The sequence below is a fragment of the Mytilus edulis genome, chromosome 7 (assembly GCF_963676685.1).
Source record: "Mytilus edulis chromosome 7, xbMytEdul2.2, whole genome shotgun sequence".
NCBI lineage: Eukaryota > Metazoa > Mollusca > Bivalvia > Mytilida > Mytilidae > Mytilus > Mytilus edulis.
In genome coordinates, this window is record NC_092350.1 from 70,687,534 (window position 1) to 70,706,716 (window position 19,183).

At 31.9% G+C, this 19,183-nt stretch overlaps 1 protein-coding gene and 1 long non-coding RNA gene across 2 annotated transcripts; both read left to right on the top strand.

Moving 5' to 3' along the window:
• Positions 1-3,486: 3,486 nt before the first annotated feature.
• LOC139483613 (von Hippel-Lindau disease tumor suppressor-like) lies at positions 3,487-5,709 on the top strand. Its single transcript, XM_071267607.1, has 2 exons — positions 3,487-3,892; positions 5,182-5,709. The coding sequence occupies exons 1-2, from the start codon at positions 3,583-3,585 to the stop codon at positions 5,349-5,351; spliced, it is 480 nt and encodes a 159-aa protein (XP_071123708.1). The 5' UTR covers positions 3,487-3,582; the 3' UTR covers positions 5,352-5,709.
• Positions 5,710-6,494: 785 nt separating this feature from the next.
• Positions 6,495-8,527, top strand: LOC139482102 (uncharacterized). The gene is made up of 2 exons (XR_011654771.1): positions 6,495-6,651; positions 7,989-8,527. It is a non-coding gene; the product is annotated as an uncharacterized lncRNA (long non-coding RNA).
• The last annotated feature ends 10,656 nt before the right edge of the window (positions 8,528-19,183 follow it).

Genomic DNA, 19,183 nt, shown 5'->3' on the forward strand with positions numbered 1-19,183 from the left:
TTAAAATGTTTGGCTTTTTATTCTTAATATTAAGTTGTTTTTTATACATCTTCCGGACAATATGAGTATTGATAGATACATATTATCACCATCATGACTTCATAATTAACCAGCTATACATATACTTTGATCAGTCAAACCCAACATATAATCACAAACACTGGCATAGCGAACGAGTTGGATTAAAAAAACTTTTTTTTTATAAATATCGAACTCCAAGTTAAATTCAAAATTAAAATCGAAAAGTTCCCTTTTCAGGTGTAACATCAAATGAAATCAAATGAATTTGTCGCCATTTCTGCACTTACTCATTCATGACAGATTGCACTTTCTTCTATAAAAGTGCGTAATTTACTGTCAAATGTTAACATTTTTTAGAACGCTGTCACAATTCGTAGAACTATCAATATTAATGTCGTAGAGTTCCGCAACTTTACAGTTCAAAAAAGGAAAATTAACAATAGTGAACGGAAAATCGTCCTTTTAATATGTATTTTTGTGCAGAGATTCACATTTAAAAATTAATTCTATACACCTTGTTATAGGAAAACATGTTTTGCAGTAATTGGTTAGAATTATTTTTGCTTAAACCATTGATCATTAGATTTCAAATCAACACAATGAATATAGAACACCCCCCCCCCCCCCCCCCCAAAGAAAAAAATATATAGTAAAGATAAGAAATAAACAAATACGTCTCCGAAATATGTTGCTACTAATGATAATTCAACAGATGATTTGTCTTTCTTGATAACGCGTGATATTCCTGGGGGCTTCGATCGCTGGAACCCATGACACTAGCTCTGTCACAGAATCGCTGTGGTATGTTGCGTTCCCTAGCCGCCTCTCCGAAGTTTGGATCTACACTTAAAAAATACCTAGCTATTCCACTGCGGGAAACAACTTGAAGTCGGGTAGTTTTCGTTTAATTACAAGTTTTGAAGCGGTATTTTTACAATGATAAGACCCCTTTCATCGTCTAAATATCTACGGGTATTATGACAGATATTTATCTAACTGTGTTGCGTTGAGTTTTTATGAAATAGTGATTTATAATATGAAATGATATGGTAAAGACCGTATCAGTAAAACACGTCTTTCACTTATTTTTCATTTTTGGAGTTACAAAAATATTTATGCAAATTAGTACCTTATGCTATGTAGATATTCAATGAATCAGTTAGTTAATAATTAATAAATTCATTTTGTAACGCATCTTCTGATTTGCTGGCGTTGTTTTGTTTATCAGAAATTATAAGAAATGACTGTTACAGTAATATTGTTTCTGTCTATTCGAAATAACATAAAAAATGTGGTGCACACTTTGAAATAACCCGTTATTTTTCTATGTTAATATATCGAATAGATAGAAAAAATATTACAGTCATTCCTTAAATAATAGACTATAATTAAATAATTGGGTCATTTTCAAAAAATGTCGAATTTTCAGTACACCCATGTTAATTTTTTTTATTTTTAATGGAAATTTCAGTTGTAATGGTTTAAATGAAAGCTTGTCGGATTTTTGATTCAGAACATTAATAATAAACACACCTTACATCTATTTTGATAAGAATAAACTGCATTTAAGGCCGATTTTGGGGGTATTCGTGTGCGTACATTGTCAGAAAAACACATTTCAAATGATTTTTTTCCGATTTTCTGATCGCCTTGATATCTGCAAAAGGGACTTTTTAAGAACGTTAATTATAATTCTAAAGAAAAATCGTAGCTTCTTTATCATTGTATGTAACATATTATCTACAAACTAAATTCAATCAGCGTACAGGAGGTTCATGTCTATCCTGTTACCGCTACTTAAATCAGTCGTTAAATTATTCTCCCTATGAATATTGAATCAGTCAGTGTTGATTTCAAAAATGCAAAGTAATCTTTACATTTAAAACGCCTCGTTTCTTGAACGACAGTGTAGAGAAAAGAAATTTCAAGACATTAGGTGAAAAAAATAGAGCGTACTTTTTTTCATGTCTATGCTGTTACCAACCATTTTGATTTATTACATTAACAGTATGTTGTAAAAAGTGCAATAACGTGTTGGAAACCAAATTCACAATAGAAAACCATAATCACTTCACCAAAGGGAGTATTTATTTCACAACAGCAATCAAAAACGAAGAAATTTGTCTATCCTGTTATGGCCGGCTATCCTGTTACTATGGTTGCTATGGTTACAGTAACAGGATAAACAATTATAGACAAAACGTCGATACATTTTTTATCTTAACATGTAGGTGGAAAACGAATGAAATATTTCATTGTTTGAACTCATCTTAAGGTTATAACGTCTTAATCTTCCCAATTAAGCATTTGCAGGTGCAATACTGATATCGGTAACAAGATAGATAAAAAGGTAACAGGATAGACTTTTATTTAAGAATTGAATGCTTCTTTTTGTAAATTTATTGGGGTGTAAAAGCGTTGGCCGAAGTACATTTTGTATGAAGCGCGGAAGCGATTCATTCTAAAAATGTGCGCACGGTCAACGCTTTTACAACCCTATAAAGTTACAAAAAGAAGCATTCAATACTTATAATTACATTTTTTAGCTATAATCATGAAAACACGAATTTTATATATTTTTTTATTTAATTCACCTGTGCACTTTATTGTTGGAACACGTGTTATCATGAATGAAAAGTTGTATTGAGCAACGCAACTGCTTACGGAATAACACGTGATGTGCAGTTAGCCAATCAGAATAAAGTATTATAAACATACATCTAATGTAATTATATATAGTGATATATCAGAAACGTACGTTCCTGTTACCAACGAAATAAAGAGAAAAGTAAATTAACTTATGAGGGATTTACTTGATGTTGGGTTTATTTGAAAGGGTGAAAAAAGGCCGAACAATATGAATTGCTATCTTAGACTTGCATTACATGCATTACTGGTGGTAATTTTTTACAACCTTTGAAAACCAATTTTTAGAGCCATTTTTCAGTACAACCTAGAAAATTGGCAAAAAATCTATTATTTTACAGAATGAATATATATAGAAGTTTATTCTCTTGCAAACCATCTAATTAGTAACGTAAAACAACCTTAACATTTTATCTAAACCTTTTCTTTATAACCCAAAATTTCTTTTGAAAATGGTAACAGGATAGACAAAATATTGTACCACCGATCAAAAAATGTTTCAAGATATTCTTGTATGACATCATTAAGATTGCATCTTTTAATATGTTGTTCTTAAAGTACTGTTTGTTTTGATTTGCTTATGTAGAGGGTTGTTTGAATAAGTAACTTTTAATAAATTTTTCAATTTCAAAATTCGACATTTTTTGAAAATTACCCAATTAATCAATAAAAAAAAAGTGGAAAGAAATATACACATATATGGACCATGTAATCGCACATTTCCCAGTCCCAGTCAATAATTAACTAACTAGACATGCATATACATGTAAGCCCGAGGATATATAAATATTACAAAATGAGGTATATGTACTAATTTGTAAAATAGGCGCGTCGTACAATGAACAGTTGTACGTGACAGCTCTCAGCATAAACATCTGTGTATTTCATAAAAACAACAAATCGATAAAATAAGTAATGGCGACGGAAAAGAAGGAAATTAAATCTTTAAAAAGTGATGAAACAGTATATGTAGCATTTCAAAACAGATCTCCACGGAACGTGACACTTTATTGGCATGACTATTCAGGGAAACTTGTACGGTACGCTGTAATAAAATCAGGAGGGATTTACAGTATAGATACTTTTGTGACACATCCTTGGTCAGTTTCCGACAGTAAAACTGGAGATAGATTGTTCGTAGATAATCAGTTTGTTTTCTTCCCTAAAGTACAACCACAAGAAGGTGACGAACCAAGATACGATAGGTTTTTCATTGATTTACCAGGTAAACAAGTTACATTTATAGTTTATTTTTAGGTACACTGCATTTAGAAATACCACTGAAAGCTTGTTTCCTGATTGCGGGAAAACGCTGTGTAATTATTATTTTTTGTCACTCATTCCATAAATTGATTCATTGGGGAGTGAGGGGTTCGGATATTATATAGAAACTCATTTCTAGAAAAATAATGATTCTGACACTAAATCATTATGTTAAGAAAAAAAAGCGAATCGAAATATTTCAACAATAGAAACCAATGATGTGTATGTTTAACATAGATTACGATCGTAAATAATAGACAGGCCGGTGTCTTCACAAAATGTCCAACTATAAGTTCCTCGAGTCATGAAGAGTAGCACTTCCAAAATTAAACTGACTTTTCGATGTACATGATGTAGGGCTATGTTCAATGGACGATTTACAATACCAAAAAACCTGTTTTTGTCGGTTTGAATAATAATAAATAATTTTTAAAAAAACTAGTGTATGTTTACTCATTCTTGGCCTCCGACTAACCCACTTGCTCTCATCTTAAAGTTATATATAAACGAGTTTCCTTAGTGCGTAATTAACAGATTGCTGAGTGCATAACGTCCAGTGGCAAAAATGCCATTCGTGATTATGACGATATTTTATTAATTGACACATGAAGTCACGTGAAATGGATCTCCGTAGATTGGCTGATACATAAAACAACAAAAACCATTGCAACCTTATCAATATCAAAATAGAGTCATTCGTCGACATGACTGAACAACGTTTTGAGGCTGAGAGAAACCAGCCACCAGAGAAGCCCGAGCGCTACTTAAATCCAAGAAAAAAACTGATTATGAAATACGTTAATTTTTTCATGAAAACTCTTAAAAAGCAACTACACGATCAAAAATTTACAGACAATAGTATTGCGTTTAATCCTAATGACTTTGTAATTTATTTTTAAACGCTATGTACTTTTTTTAACGAAAACTTAAGAAACATATGATAATAATTATAGACACATTTTCCATAGTATCTGAATATCACATCATGCACCTGTTCATACAGCATCATACTTCTTTAAATATCGATAAAACGTACAGCGACAGATTTAAAATACGCCCTCAAACCAATTTTATTATAGTATATAGAGTTAAAAATTGTTACAGAAGTTTGCGATTAAACGTATAAGGGCGGCCCTAAGATTCAGTCACGTTAATTCTTGAGTGCTCTTTTCCGAAACAAAATTGCTAATCTACATTTACGACATTTACAGCTTTATGTAAAAATTAATATTTCTTATTTTTTTTTTTCAGTGTACCCTCTTTTAATAAGATGTCTACAAGAAATAAGAAAGAAAATACCTAAAAATGAAATGGACAGACTTCATATTCCAGATAATCTCAAACATGCTCTTAAATATGTTCCGGACCTCAAGTGTTCTACATATGAACGATTTTCCATAATTGATCATGATCAATCATAAAGTGGAAAATATGTTCGATTCTCTCGGTGATCATCCATGGGCATAGAAATATGGCGGGAAATATGCAGTTGAACGATTAAAGGGAATAAAAGGACTTGTTTCTTTCGTATACAAATTTGGCTAGCTACAGTCCTGGATTTGTCAAATGGTTTGACATTTATCTGGTGCATATTTATAATGTAGTTTATGGGTTTAAGACTACATTTGTGATACAATTGTGAAACATTGTAAAGTATGACGTCAGACAACACAAGATGCTTAAGAGTATTGGACAGTTGTGGATTGACAAATGATAATAATATTTTACAATATGGAATTTGTTGAATCAATGGATAAATAAAAATAATTTTTAGTCGAATTTGAGTAGAATCTTGTAATTATCCATTAAGTTACAATTTTGTTTTTGAACTTTTTCCAGATATTCGGAATCCTCTGGTTTTATCCATGTTGTACCATTTAAAAAAAATTCTCTCCATAATTTGATTCTTCAAACGAAAACCTGCATAATTTGATTGGATATAGCTTAAAATGTCATCTTTGAAAATATTTGAAAATCCTCGTTATTTTTCGTCGTTTTTGAATGAATAAAGGCGCCAATGTTAAGCATGGTTAAGTGAATGAAAAGTCTAGAATACCTTACTATTGAGGTACATATAGGAATTTTTTTATGAGACAAGTTTTACGGCAATTAGTTTCGGAAGAAACCATATTGTGTTTGCCATAATCAAATCCCGAATTCCATGTTCTTTTCCCATTTTTTTTTTCGTGTGGATAAACCAATTTACCGTAAAAATACAGACTTTTGTTTAGTTTGGATTTAAACAAAAGATAAATGATTAGACAAAGGTAATTGATAGTTGTTGTATTGTGTACCGGGAGATTAAAAGGAAACAAATAATTATGGACAGATTGGCACACCATACAATATAATTTTACGTTAGAGATATAAATAAACAAACATTGAGATCAATATACTTATATTTAAAACAAACTAATATGGCGACAAAGAGTGAAATAAAATCTTTAAATCACGATGAACGATCGCATGTAGCTTTTAAAAACCGGTCATGTCGAAGAGCAACATTGTTTTGGCATAATTATGAGGGAAATTTAATACGGTACGCCATTATTGAACCTGAGGGTGTACACCGGATGAACACTTATGTAACACATCCTTGGTCTGTATCAGATAGTGAAAGTGGCGACAGACTTTTAGTCGATAATAATTTCGTGTTTTATCCCCGATCACAAGGAGAAGAACATGGATCAAACTATGAGAGAATTTGCATTGACCTTCCTGGTAAGTATATACATATTATAAAGAGAGAGATAAAAATAAAAAAAAAGGGGGGGGGGGCTTCGGTTCTGTATTTATTTCAGAACCTCAATATTATCAATAGCTCCTTAGTTTTTTGGCTTATTTTTCTCTAATCTTTCTTTTTTTACCAAGTTTTTTCTGCCGTGTATATCTATTGTTCTCTGCTTTGTAACCCTATCCTGAACTTCATACATTGACATTACGGCAACGGTAGTTTGAACAAACCCGTTTTGAGGCTAGTGTAAGACGATCTCTTCACTTTATAAATTGAACACCCCCTTTTTGTCTCTAATTTCCTTTACGAAAGTTGATTACAGCCTGACTACCGCATAGGCATATTGTGCACCCAATTTACCTTGATTACATTTATCAAAGAGTTTTATACTTATTAGATGGGTAGTACATCAAGGATAAATAAAAAAAATTATTGCATTCCATGATTGACGTCATTTTTATCACGTTTATTTCTAGAAAACAAGACAATACAAAAAAATTCAAAAAAAAAGAAAAAGAAAACAGTAAAATAACGAAACTTTCAAGGAAAATTCAAATCAGAGAGTCCTTTATCAGATGGCAACAGCATGAGCTTAAACACATCAAACGAATATAAAACAAAAGTTATATTCTTAACTTGGTACAGGCCTTTCCTTATGTATACAGAAAATGGTGATTAAACCTGGTTTAATAACTAGCTAAACCTCTAACTTGTATGACTGTCCCATCGAACGTTATCATATTGACAACAAGTGAGGGCCCTCATGGGGTTTTTGATTATGTGATTACTTGGCCGTTTTTTTAATGATTATTTGATTATTAAGCCAAATATTTCATGATTATTTGATTACCTAGGACTGTATTTTTAGTTTATGATTATTTGATTACTAAAGATAAGCAAATATTTAATGATTATGTGATTATATTGGCAAAAAAATGGTGATTATGTGATTACTAGGACCCCCCCCCCCCCCATGAGGGGCCTCACAAGTGTGAGCAAAACAAACAGACGTTACATTTAGGTAAAAATGTCAAAAAGCCGTAACGGTTATGAAATCCTACTGGCATGACTGGCCCTTTAGTAAAACTTTGTTTTCATGTAGGTCAAGGGCATTTATAATTTGTTATATGCGGTATTGGTTTTGCTCATTGTTGAAGGTTGTACTATTACATATATACTATTCATTTTGGTCTCAGGTGGATAATTGCCTCATTGGTAATTACATCATATCTTATATGATATTTAAAATATATTTCATTTTAAATAAAAAATTTAGTACCCAAAATTATGAAAAACACTAATTAATATACTATAATTGTTTCAGTGTATCCATTATGGATCAGATGTCTACAGGTTTTACGGAAGACGATACCCAAAGATCATATCGACAGTTTGCAGATTCCTAACAATCTGAAACACGCTTTAAATTATGCACCAGACATCAATTTTACAGACTACACAAACTTTTGCACAGTCAATGCACAATGAGTCTGATTGGAGTACACGCATCACTATCTAGTCATCAGTAAGTTTAAAATGTATAAATGCATTTTAATCTTGAAAATTTCTTAAAGAAACGATAATTATACCAGTAACCGTGAACCAATCAGTAGTTGTTTTGAGGAGCAAATCAAGACCAAGGCTATCATTAATTTGGAGGTCGATATGCAAGGGCGAAGTTGTTTGACAGAAGACCACTAAGTATATAAAAAGTCGAGGAGGATTACGGAGATATGTTAATGGTGATGATGTCGACCGTCGAACTATGATGTAGTTTGAGAAGTAGTTTTGCCAGATTTACTGGAATGAACGAAATTGCACAGCTTCATTTTACAATAAACACTAATAAACATTTGAAATAGATGTCGATTTCATTGTTTTATTTTATACACATATATATATTTGGTAAATAAAGGTACATAATAAAATTGAGTATATGGAAATGGGGAATATGTCAAAGAGACAACAACCCGACCAAAGAACAAACAACAGCCAAAGGCCACCAATGGGTCTTCAACGCAACGAGAAGATCACGCCCCGGAGGTTGTCCTAAATAAAATTGTGTACTAGATCAGTGCAAATGGACGTCACCCAACTTCAAAACATATAAAGGAACTAAAATGAAAGAAAAAAAATCCAAGACTAACAAAGTCCAGAGGCTCCTGACTTGGAACAGGCGCAAAAATGCGGCGGGGTTAAACATGTTTGTGAGATCTCAACCCTCCCCCTATACCTCTAACCAATGTAGAAAAATTTAAAGAAATAATCCCGAATAATCAATTATATTTAAATTTGCATAGCGACGGTGGTTTTAGTTTGAGGGGCCGTTATCATAATCACGACAAACTACAGATCGGTTCCCTTCTTTTGTGTTTTTTTTTAATTTTTTTTTATAAAACAATGTTCCCTTTTAAAAACCTTGGTACTGACATGAACATCTGATTTTATTCTCCAAACCAAAAACCTACAGAATAATCATCTAGCACAAGCTGGCTGCACATTTTTCATCACACCAGTACATTGAAAAAATGACCTTATGTTTGTTGCCTTAGAGTCCAGTTGCAAATATTTCATGTCATATAAGTAACACAGTTGGCGAATTCGAACTAATGACCACTGGCAATCATTGGCAATCATACCACATCTTCTTTTTTATACTATGTATTATGTGGCTTAAAGGTAGTCATAGGAGTGGGAACCATGGGAATGGTTGATTTTGTGAAATCGGGAAATACATTTACGAAGAAGATAAAGAGATTTTTGGTAAGGTGAGAAAGCGACCAAGTTAAAATTACAAGTGTATACAGGTCATCATACTTATAATTATGAAAATATTGACTGCATAAAGTAATGTCCTATCTGTGTGAAAGTTTTTCGGCAGACAGTTTTGTTTAAAGCGCAAGGACCGTAGCACCTGATAATACAGACCCAATATCAAAGACGTATTTGTACCCAGTGTGGGATCTACGGGGTTCCAGGGGTTGAAACCCCCCTTTTGGGGACAATCAATGCATTTGTTTCGGGACATACATTTACACTGGGTAGCTAGCATCACCCTCTTTTGAAAATGACTGGATCCGCCCCTGGTGCCGGTATAGGTACATACATAAGTTCTTGGTGACAGTACAATTTTTTTAACCCTCAACATGGTTCAACAGACATTGGCCATTGCCATTCCAGTTAACACTTAATTTAGTCATGTAGAGTCACTGCTTTATTCAATGCAAAAACATGCAGTCTCTGCAACTTTTTAAAGAAGATAAAAAGTACCTCAGCAGCAGACAAGCCAAACGAGATAGTGCAAAGCGGAACTGTAACTTCAATTTTTTAAAATCAAAGCACCAAAGGCGCTGTAGGCAGTTAAGTAAAAAAAGCAGAGGCAAACTTGGCAGAAGTTTATATAAAAAGACAAATATTGTTTAATAAACAGCTGCGCCATGAGCGCATGATACGCCCGACGTCTTGTGTGGAAGTTTTATGCAATAATCATAAATAGTTTCTGAGGAAGTTTTAAGCAATAACCATTTATTGTTTTTGAGACACGGCGTGACATGTGAAACCCCCCACCCTGTTTTTTTTTTTACAAATATCACTAAAATAAAATTTTGAATCAAACCAAAAACTATACATATCTTTAAATTAGTATAACAAAGAAGTGTGTACAGTTTCAAGCAATAATCATAAATTGTTTTTGAGATACGGCACGACATGTAAAAAAAACCCTCCCCTTTTTTACAAAATACTCAATAACTCAAAAATAAAATTTTGAGTCATCACCAAAAAGTATACAGATCTTTAGATTAATATAAAATAGAAGTGTGTAAAGTTTTAAGCAATAATCATAAATCGTTTTTGAGATACGGCACGACATGTAAAAAAAAACCTCCCCCTTTTTTTACAAAATACTCAATAACTCAAAAATGAAATATTGAATCATCACCAAAAAGTATACAGATCTTTAGATTAATATAACTAAGAAGTGTGTAAAGTTTTAAGCAATAATCATAAATCTTTTTTGAGATACAGCGCGACATGTAAAAAAGACCTCCCCCTTTTTTTACAAAATACTCAAAAACTCAAAAATGAAATTTTTAATCATCACCAAAAGGTATACAGATATTAAGATTGATATAACTAAGAAGTGTGTAAAGTTTTAAGCAATAATCAAGAAACGTTTTTGAGATACGGTGTGACATGTGAAAAAAAACACAACCCTGTTTTAGTTACAAAGTGCCGTAACTCAAAAAGTTTAAATCTTATTTTCACCAAAAAGTATACAGATCATTTGACCATCATAAGAAACAACTATATTAAGTTTAATGAAATTTGGATAAGTCGTTCTCAAGTTACGGTGCGACATATTTACGCCGGACAGACGGACAGACAGACGGACGGACATTTGTATACCATAATACGTCCCGTCAAAATTTTGACGGGCGTATAAAATTGGTGAAAATATTATCTCGGCTATTTCTCAAGTATTGAATAATGTTTGCACCCTAAAGTTTTCACTATCCAATCCTGCCACTTTCAAAAGTTATGTGACGTCTAATTAATTTTTTTAATATTTAATATCTGCGATTATGCACATACTGTACACTGTCCCATGTAAGGGGAGAGTTTGTGCCTGTCCATATTGAGGACCCAGTAATTTGTTAATTGTTGCTGTATATCATATCCACTTTTCATAAATGTTTTGTACATAAATCAGGCTGCTTTAGTTTTATTGTTTTACATTTGTAATTTCCTGGTCTTTTAACGCTTACTATGCAGTATACATGTAGGTGTTGCTAATAGTTACAAGCTGCATGGAGGAATATTCTTATCAGAATATTAATAATTTCAATAATGGGATCCAGCAGTGGTGTAATGTTTAATTCAACTATATTCTAGAGTATGAATATGCCATATTAGCAGTTTTAGTTGCATCAGCTTGTGCACCTACATTGTATGTACAATCATCAAATCATAGCTGAAACTATCTGAAGTGGTGTAATTTTCTTGTAAGTTATATTACAATAAATGCTGATGTTGTTATAATGGCCTAGCAATGATACAACATTTTTTGAAGCCTGTATGTATGGTTGCCTAACTATAATTGCTTACTTTCTTCATTTGAATTTTGGTGGATATATATAAATATAGTTGTCTCATAATGATGCATTGGCTATCATTCCACATCTTCTTATCTTTATAATAATTGTACAAGTCTTATCTATACTCAGCTTTTAGTACAGAGACATGTTTTGTCTATTTGTTATTTTGATAATCGGCAAATAATACAATTAAAATTGAAATGCATTAACATGTAAAATATATTCAAAGACAATGATCCATGACTGATTGTACAGGGCTGAACAATCCCTATGGAAATAAGATGTGCCAACACTAGTACTTATACAACTGCTTACCAAATACCATGGACTTTTCATAAGTTGTCCCCTTTAAACAAACCTTATTAACACATATCTAATTTCTAAGTCATTCAATGAACAATAATGAGAGGGTGTGGTTATATAATATCCATGGAAATGAAACTTTTAAATACCAACATTGATTTTTGATTTGTATATCAAATGGCTTTAACTTAAAAAATTACTGGTATCTTAAACTAACATAATTATAATAATCACAAACTAATTCAAGTAAACTAGTTCAAAGTTCAAAGTCAATAGATCATGCATATGACCGAGGGGTAAGGACCAAATTTCCTCTATGGAACTGAGATGTGCTAATGCTTCTTCACCTGCATGGTAATCATCATTGACTTACGACGATTGGTTTTCCTCATAGTAAAATAATCAAAAGCTTTTTGAAATTTCAAAGTAACATAAGTTTCCAAGTAAAAAGAAAATAATTGAGGGGGCAGGGCCAAATATCCTCAATAGAAATTGAAAGTGACAAAGTTTATACAACTGCACACCAAATATCATTGACCGTTCACTAGTGGTTCCTCAATAACTGACCTAATCAAAAACTAATACATGTAAAGTAAGTTTCAGAGTCAATAGACCATGACAAAGGGGGTGGGGCTAAATATTCTGGTAATGAGATATACCTATGCTAACACAACTGCTTACCAAATATCATTGACCTCCCATAAACTAGACCTAATCACACAATCAAAATCTGCATTTTTGTAATACATTGCTGATGCTGACAAAACAACACAACTGTATATACATGTATACTTAGTATGCCTCTCTTTTTGACTCTGTCATCTTTGGCAAGACAAAAATTCCAAATATTTTGTCCATCTTTTTTTAATATTTCTATATTCTTAATTTCTTAAATAAATCATTGCTGCATTTACACATAATTCAATATCAATTTCGAAATGTCTACTTCAATACGTGTCAAAATCACTTCACTGTCCAATTTCACCAATTGAGCTTAATTTTTAACTCAATTAATAATATTCATTTGTTATAACTGCTGGCAAGTTTATAAATAATTCCTGTCATAAAGCTGAATCAAAACTTGTTATACTAGTCGACATGATTAGACCTGGCATAAATAATCTTCAAAACTGATCAAATATGTACATGTACATGTAGATATATGTAAATATCTTCATAACATCATACATGTAGTAGTCTAGAGTTTCATTGTTGTTGTTGAACTAAAGGGGTGAATAGACAATCCAATTGCTACAGAGAATCATGTATTGTACATATACATGTACATGTATGCCTTGCCTCTTCTTGTATTAGCCATTGCCAAAGATTGGAATCAAGCTGAAATAAAAACAAATACAAATAGGTATAATATTCATATACATATACAATGTAGCAAAAAGGCTTCATTTCACGTCCACTTGTATTTTTGTCCATCTGATGAGTTAAGCCTTTTTCAACTGATTTTTATAGTTCGTTCTTATGTTGTACTGTAATACCACTGTCCCAGGTTAGGGGAGGGTTGGGATCCCGCTAACATGTTTAACCCCGCCACATTATTTATGTATGTGCCTGTCCCAAGTCAGAAGCCTGTAATTCAGTGGTTGTCGTTTGTTTATGTGTTACATATGTATATATTTGTTTTTCGTTCATTTTTTTTAATATAAATAAGGCCGTTAGTTTTCTCGTTTGAATTGTTCTACATTGTCTTGTTGGGGCCTTTTATAGCTGACTATGCAGTATGGGATTTGCTCATTGTTGAAGGCCATACAGTGACCTGTAGTTGTTAATGTCTGTGTCATTTTGGTCTCTTGTGGACAGTTGTCTCATTGGCAAGAATACCACATCTTCTTTTTTTATATATTCATGTCTAAATCTTTATGTATAAGTTTTGTCCATGTTTATTCAGGCCCTTATAATTACATTTGTAATGCTTAAATTCTCTAGGGTCCAAAGTCAGGATCGTATGGCCTTTGATTTTCAATTATAAATTCTTGTGTATAATTCTTACTTAAGTTTAGTATGACTATGAAGTCAATAATCACTGAACTAGTAACTTTTGTTTTAGGGGTCAATTGAAGCAAGCCTCCGTGAATGAGAGTTTCTCGCTGCGTTAAAGACCATTTGGTGGCCTTCAGCTGTTCTCAGCTCTTTGGTCGTGTTGTTGTCTTTTTAGCACATTCCCCATTTTCATTCCAATTAAAAATTTTATTTGAAATTATTAGTGAAATATCTTGATCACGGATTCGCTGTCATCCATTGCCAATGTTATAATAAAATAATATATCTGTTCTATAAATAATTGATAACTTGTTGAAAACGTAACTTCGTAAGGCACAACGTTACCTTCTATAGGGCTTCTTTTTGTATCATGCGAGGGTTTTTTCACAGTATTTTCATAGAAAAGTGGTTTACCAGTATCAAGTTGCTGAAGGAAACGCAAAGTTATGATTCTTGAACGAGTGTTTAAAATGAAAAAATCAAAAAATGAAACATCGAAAAAGATGTGTTTTCATTTCCGAAAAATGAAGTGCTTGTAAATCCAAATCAACTACGGCTTGGGAGGCGTCACAAAGTTCGTACTTAATATTTTACAATTATTATATATCGGCGACTTTTGAAGTGAATAATGCTGTCCTTTAGCAAATTTTTAATAAAGTAGTAATCTTAATATTGTTTGAAGCGCCTTTGGCTATATCGAAGCACATGTAGCAGTCTGTAACACCAAAGCCTTAACTTAAACACGATAAAGGAAACCATCTTGAAATGACCTGACATCGACAAAATCTATAAATACGTATGCAAATGAGGTCCCGATTGAAATTGCAAAGGCCCTGATCGAGTATAATGTTTGGGGGTTTACACGACGGAGATACACGATCATGACAAATAATAATTGAATAACATCATCTTGCATTAAATAATTAAATAAAATACATATCTTCACCTATCAAGATCAAGATCAGAAATGAAATAATCAAGTATTCTCACAAATTCAAGACTTATACAGACAGGAAGTAAGACAATGCTTTTAAATATTTACCTTTATTAAGATGGAATCCACCAAATTCAACAGCGCCACTGATTAAACAGAGCCGCAAAATAATATCCATGCGCCATTTGGCAAATTTTAATGCCTTCATTACAAACGTTTTCGGCGATGAAATTATTCTTACAATAGTTTACTTACATCTTCATCAAAAGCACAGACGATAAAAAGCTATGCTTAACTTTTTAATTGGCACTTTTTCAAATGGGGAACATCAATTGTTTTGGGAAAATCGACGATCATTTAAGGTAATCTTCCTTATAATTATTGTTTTTCATAACAAAAAGTGTGAAAAAAATGTCTAATTAGTTATAAAGAATCTACCAGACCTGCCAGATCAGAGCAATGACACTTTTTCAAAAAATCCCAGGGGGGGACCCAAATCCAGGGTGCTCGCATAAGGCAGCTTAACTGCCTAACAATCCACAGAACATTAGGCAGTTTTTCCATAATTTATCCATGAAACCAAGTTTCAAGCAAATTTTCAGGCATTGAATAACTGAAATTTAACCCAAGGTTTTAAGCTCAACTGGCTGATTGGATTTTTTTAAATAATTTTCGATTGTATGCCTTTAACCTTGAAAAAAAATAAAGAGGAAGAAATTGTTAACAACAAAATCGATCAGTCAATGTGTATAAACAGGTGAGGGGTTCAGGCTCTTAGCAACCTCTTGTTAACCAGTTTTCAAATTAGGTTATATTATTGTAATGGAACTCATGTTGTTCTGGATGTCTTCTTCTTTGCTATAAATTGTAATATGTGATGATTGATAGCTGTTTGCTATACATCCAGTGGCAAATATATCACGGACTTTCAGGTTGAGATGATGATTTGAAGAAGAAAAAAATCATGGAGAAGATTTTGACCACCTCTTGAAGGAGATTTAAAATATTAAATTTAACCAAATGGGTAAACAAATGTTAACACAGAATTGATATGTCTAGCATGTCAGCATAAAATTCAGAAAAAAGACAATCTGACAAACAGTTAGTATACTAATTAATTCAGTCACTGAATCAAGAACTAGTTGGCAGGACCTTCAACATTGTCAAGAAACCGAGATTTATAGCAGTAATCTTACTTTGTAGAAAATAGTGTTGTCTATTGCAAATATACCCATCAATCTAACATAAGCAGGAAAAAATTGAAATTGGTAACCAATTCGAAGTCACTGGACCATGACCTAAGCAGAAAACTTAACAATTATTGACACCATCAACAATGATGCTGTCTTTACCTGAAAAGCAATGCCTATAGCTGTGTTTGGATATACGCATATGGCGGCCTATGGTTACCCATAGGTACCTTTGGGTAACCATGGTTTGATATTTTGATACATAAAATATCAAACCATAGGTACCTATGGGTAACCATAGGCCGCCTCAGGCGTATATCCAAACACAGCCTATGTCGTGCCTAATAGACCCTAGGGGAGATTAATATTTTTCTTCAATAACATTGTTTATTAGGATAATTAAATAAGCATCCTTATTCATATTACTAGTATGTCTTTCTGCATCTGGATTCTATTACCAATTTCCTTCATTTTGCGACTCATACAAGTGAGAGGTTTAGCTAGCTATCAAACCAGGTTTAATCAACCATTTTCTTGCTGAGTAAATCAGGAATAAGACAGTTGTTATCCATTAGTTTAATGTGTTCCAGCTTTTGATTTTGCCATTGGCTTAGGAATTTTCCTTTTAGAATTTTCCTCAGAGTTCAGTATTTTTGTTATTTATTTTTTCTGGAAAAATGAAATGAAATAACACTATAAGGGCTTAAAAGTATAAAGCTATTATGATTTTTCTTGACACACTGCTGTTCAAACTCTGTGTGTTTTGCATTAAAAACAAGGGTAAAACCTAATGCCCCCTACGCTATGGCAAGGACATAAAAAAGAATACCTAACATTTTTTTGGGAAATTTGTTTTCCCTTTCAATGCAACAGTTGTATTTTAGGTCAAGTCCAATAGACACAAAAATAGAGGATATTATTGATTACATGATCTGCTGACAAAAAGGACATCTGTCATTATTTTCACACAAATCTTTGGGGAAAAAATACTGAAAAAAAGTCATGTGTAACGCAGTATTTTGAAAAAATGCTCCTGGTTTCATAGTTCTATTCAAATTGAGGCCTCTCTCCATCAATTAGGGAGGTTTATAAAACATGAGAATAAGGCAAAAATTTTGTCAATAAGATCATATTTATTATGATAATTATATAATATAAACATCCATATTCACATATCACAGTTAAAATAGATTTGAAAAGTTTAAAAAATTTAAATCACATAATATAAGGAGTATACATCTAATATGTACAAGTTTGTAAGGACTTTTCCATTAAAATAGAGGGAGGAAGGTCGTATGGAAAGTTCCATTTAAGGACATTGGGTTGTTGGTCAGTTGAGATTGTATAAATAAAAAGGAGATGTGGCATTATTTACAATGAGACCATTGTCCACCATACACTAGGATGTTGATTTATTGTATGCAAATTTCTTGATTAGGACATGGGTAGCATTTTATTTCATAAATCTCTTCCTATCAACCCTCATCTGTTTTAATGGAATAATCCCACAAATGGAATTAATATGTATATATTTTGCCTATATTTTACCATTTTGTTATTTTATAAAATGTCTACTAATGTTACCTTCCACTCAAAGTCAGCCTTTTACAAGAAACCTTATAACAAATTATTAAGGAAATTACTGACTCAATTTAAACAGTACTACCTACTTCTTTCATGCAAAATTCTTTAAATTTATTTTTAAGCATTTTGATCTATTTGGTTTTTTAACAATTACAATTATCGCGAATATAAATGCTATTAATAATTCTGAATTTCTTTAACTTTAAATAAACTCTTTTCTTAATATTGGCTGACAGTCAAACACAATTCACAACATCAAAATAGAAAAAATAATAAAAAATTGCACTTAAAACTGAAATATATTTCGTATTAAATACTAAAGCCCTTATGGGACTAAGATCCTTAAAATACATCCAACGCTCCATACTCAGAGTACAATTTTGATTCGTTAATTTCAGTCTTGGGTACGATTATCACACTTGAAAGTGGCCTGGGCTCTCTGTCATAAAATTTTACTCATTACTCACGAGTATAAAATTTTACTCATTACTCACGAGTATAAAATTTTACTCATTAATCACGAGTATAAAATTTACTCATTACTCACAAGTATAAAAATTTACAGTAAAATCCCCAATTCTGGTTTTCTGATTGGTTGACTTTTTAAAAGTCTTGTGTACAATACTCATGCTTGAAACATTAATGACAGCAAGGTCAGATGGCTTCAGCAACCACAAAAATATGAATCAATAAAAAAAAGTATGATCGTTAAGTTACATTATTCATTACATTTATCAATTCTTTATTCATTACATTTATCAATTCTTTATTCATTACATTTATCAAGTCTTTATTCATTACATTTATCAATTCTTTATTCATTACATTTATCAATTCTTTATTTATTACATTTATCAATTCTTTATTCATTACATTTATCAATTCTTAAAAACATGATGTCAGGGAAAATGTATAGTCAATCTGCTCAACAGAAGCCATGTTTTTCCTGCAAATCTGTACAAAAATATATATTTAGTATTTACAGACTAAATATTGCACATATATAATCACATAATACTTGACTAGGTTAGATATCTATTTAATACAAAAGACAAAAAAAAATCTTAATAACTGTAAATTCAGAAATTATTGCAGGGATTTTATTAATGTAAATAAAGTTGGGTTGAAGTATATAAATTTGGTGAGTATAGTGATAATAAGACCTGACATTCTTATATCTAATACATATATCTGTCTGCCAGTTTTCTTGTTATCGCAACAACTAATCCCCAATTATTTTCCATTTCGAAGGAAAATCTCAATGAAAACATGAGTGCAATGTTTTCTGAATTTACAGAACTATTTCTATGGATAACTAAGATAAAATTGGACCAAACGTTTAAATAACATACAATTATTTAATAGGAGTATACAAAATTTATAAAATCTAGTATTCATGAATATATAATTATTT

Coding starts and splice junctions, on each gene's coding strand:
- LOC139483613 (XM_071267607.1), top strand. CDS start 3,583: ATGGCGACGGAAAAGAAGGAAATTAAATCTTTAAAAAGTGATGAAACA. Junction 3,893..5,181: donor GTTTTTCATTGATTTACCAG/GTAAACAAGTTA, acceptor TTTTTTTTTCAG/TGTACCCTCTTTTAATAAGA.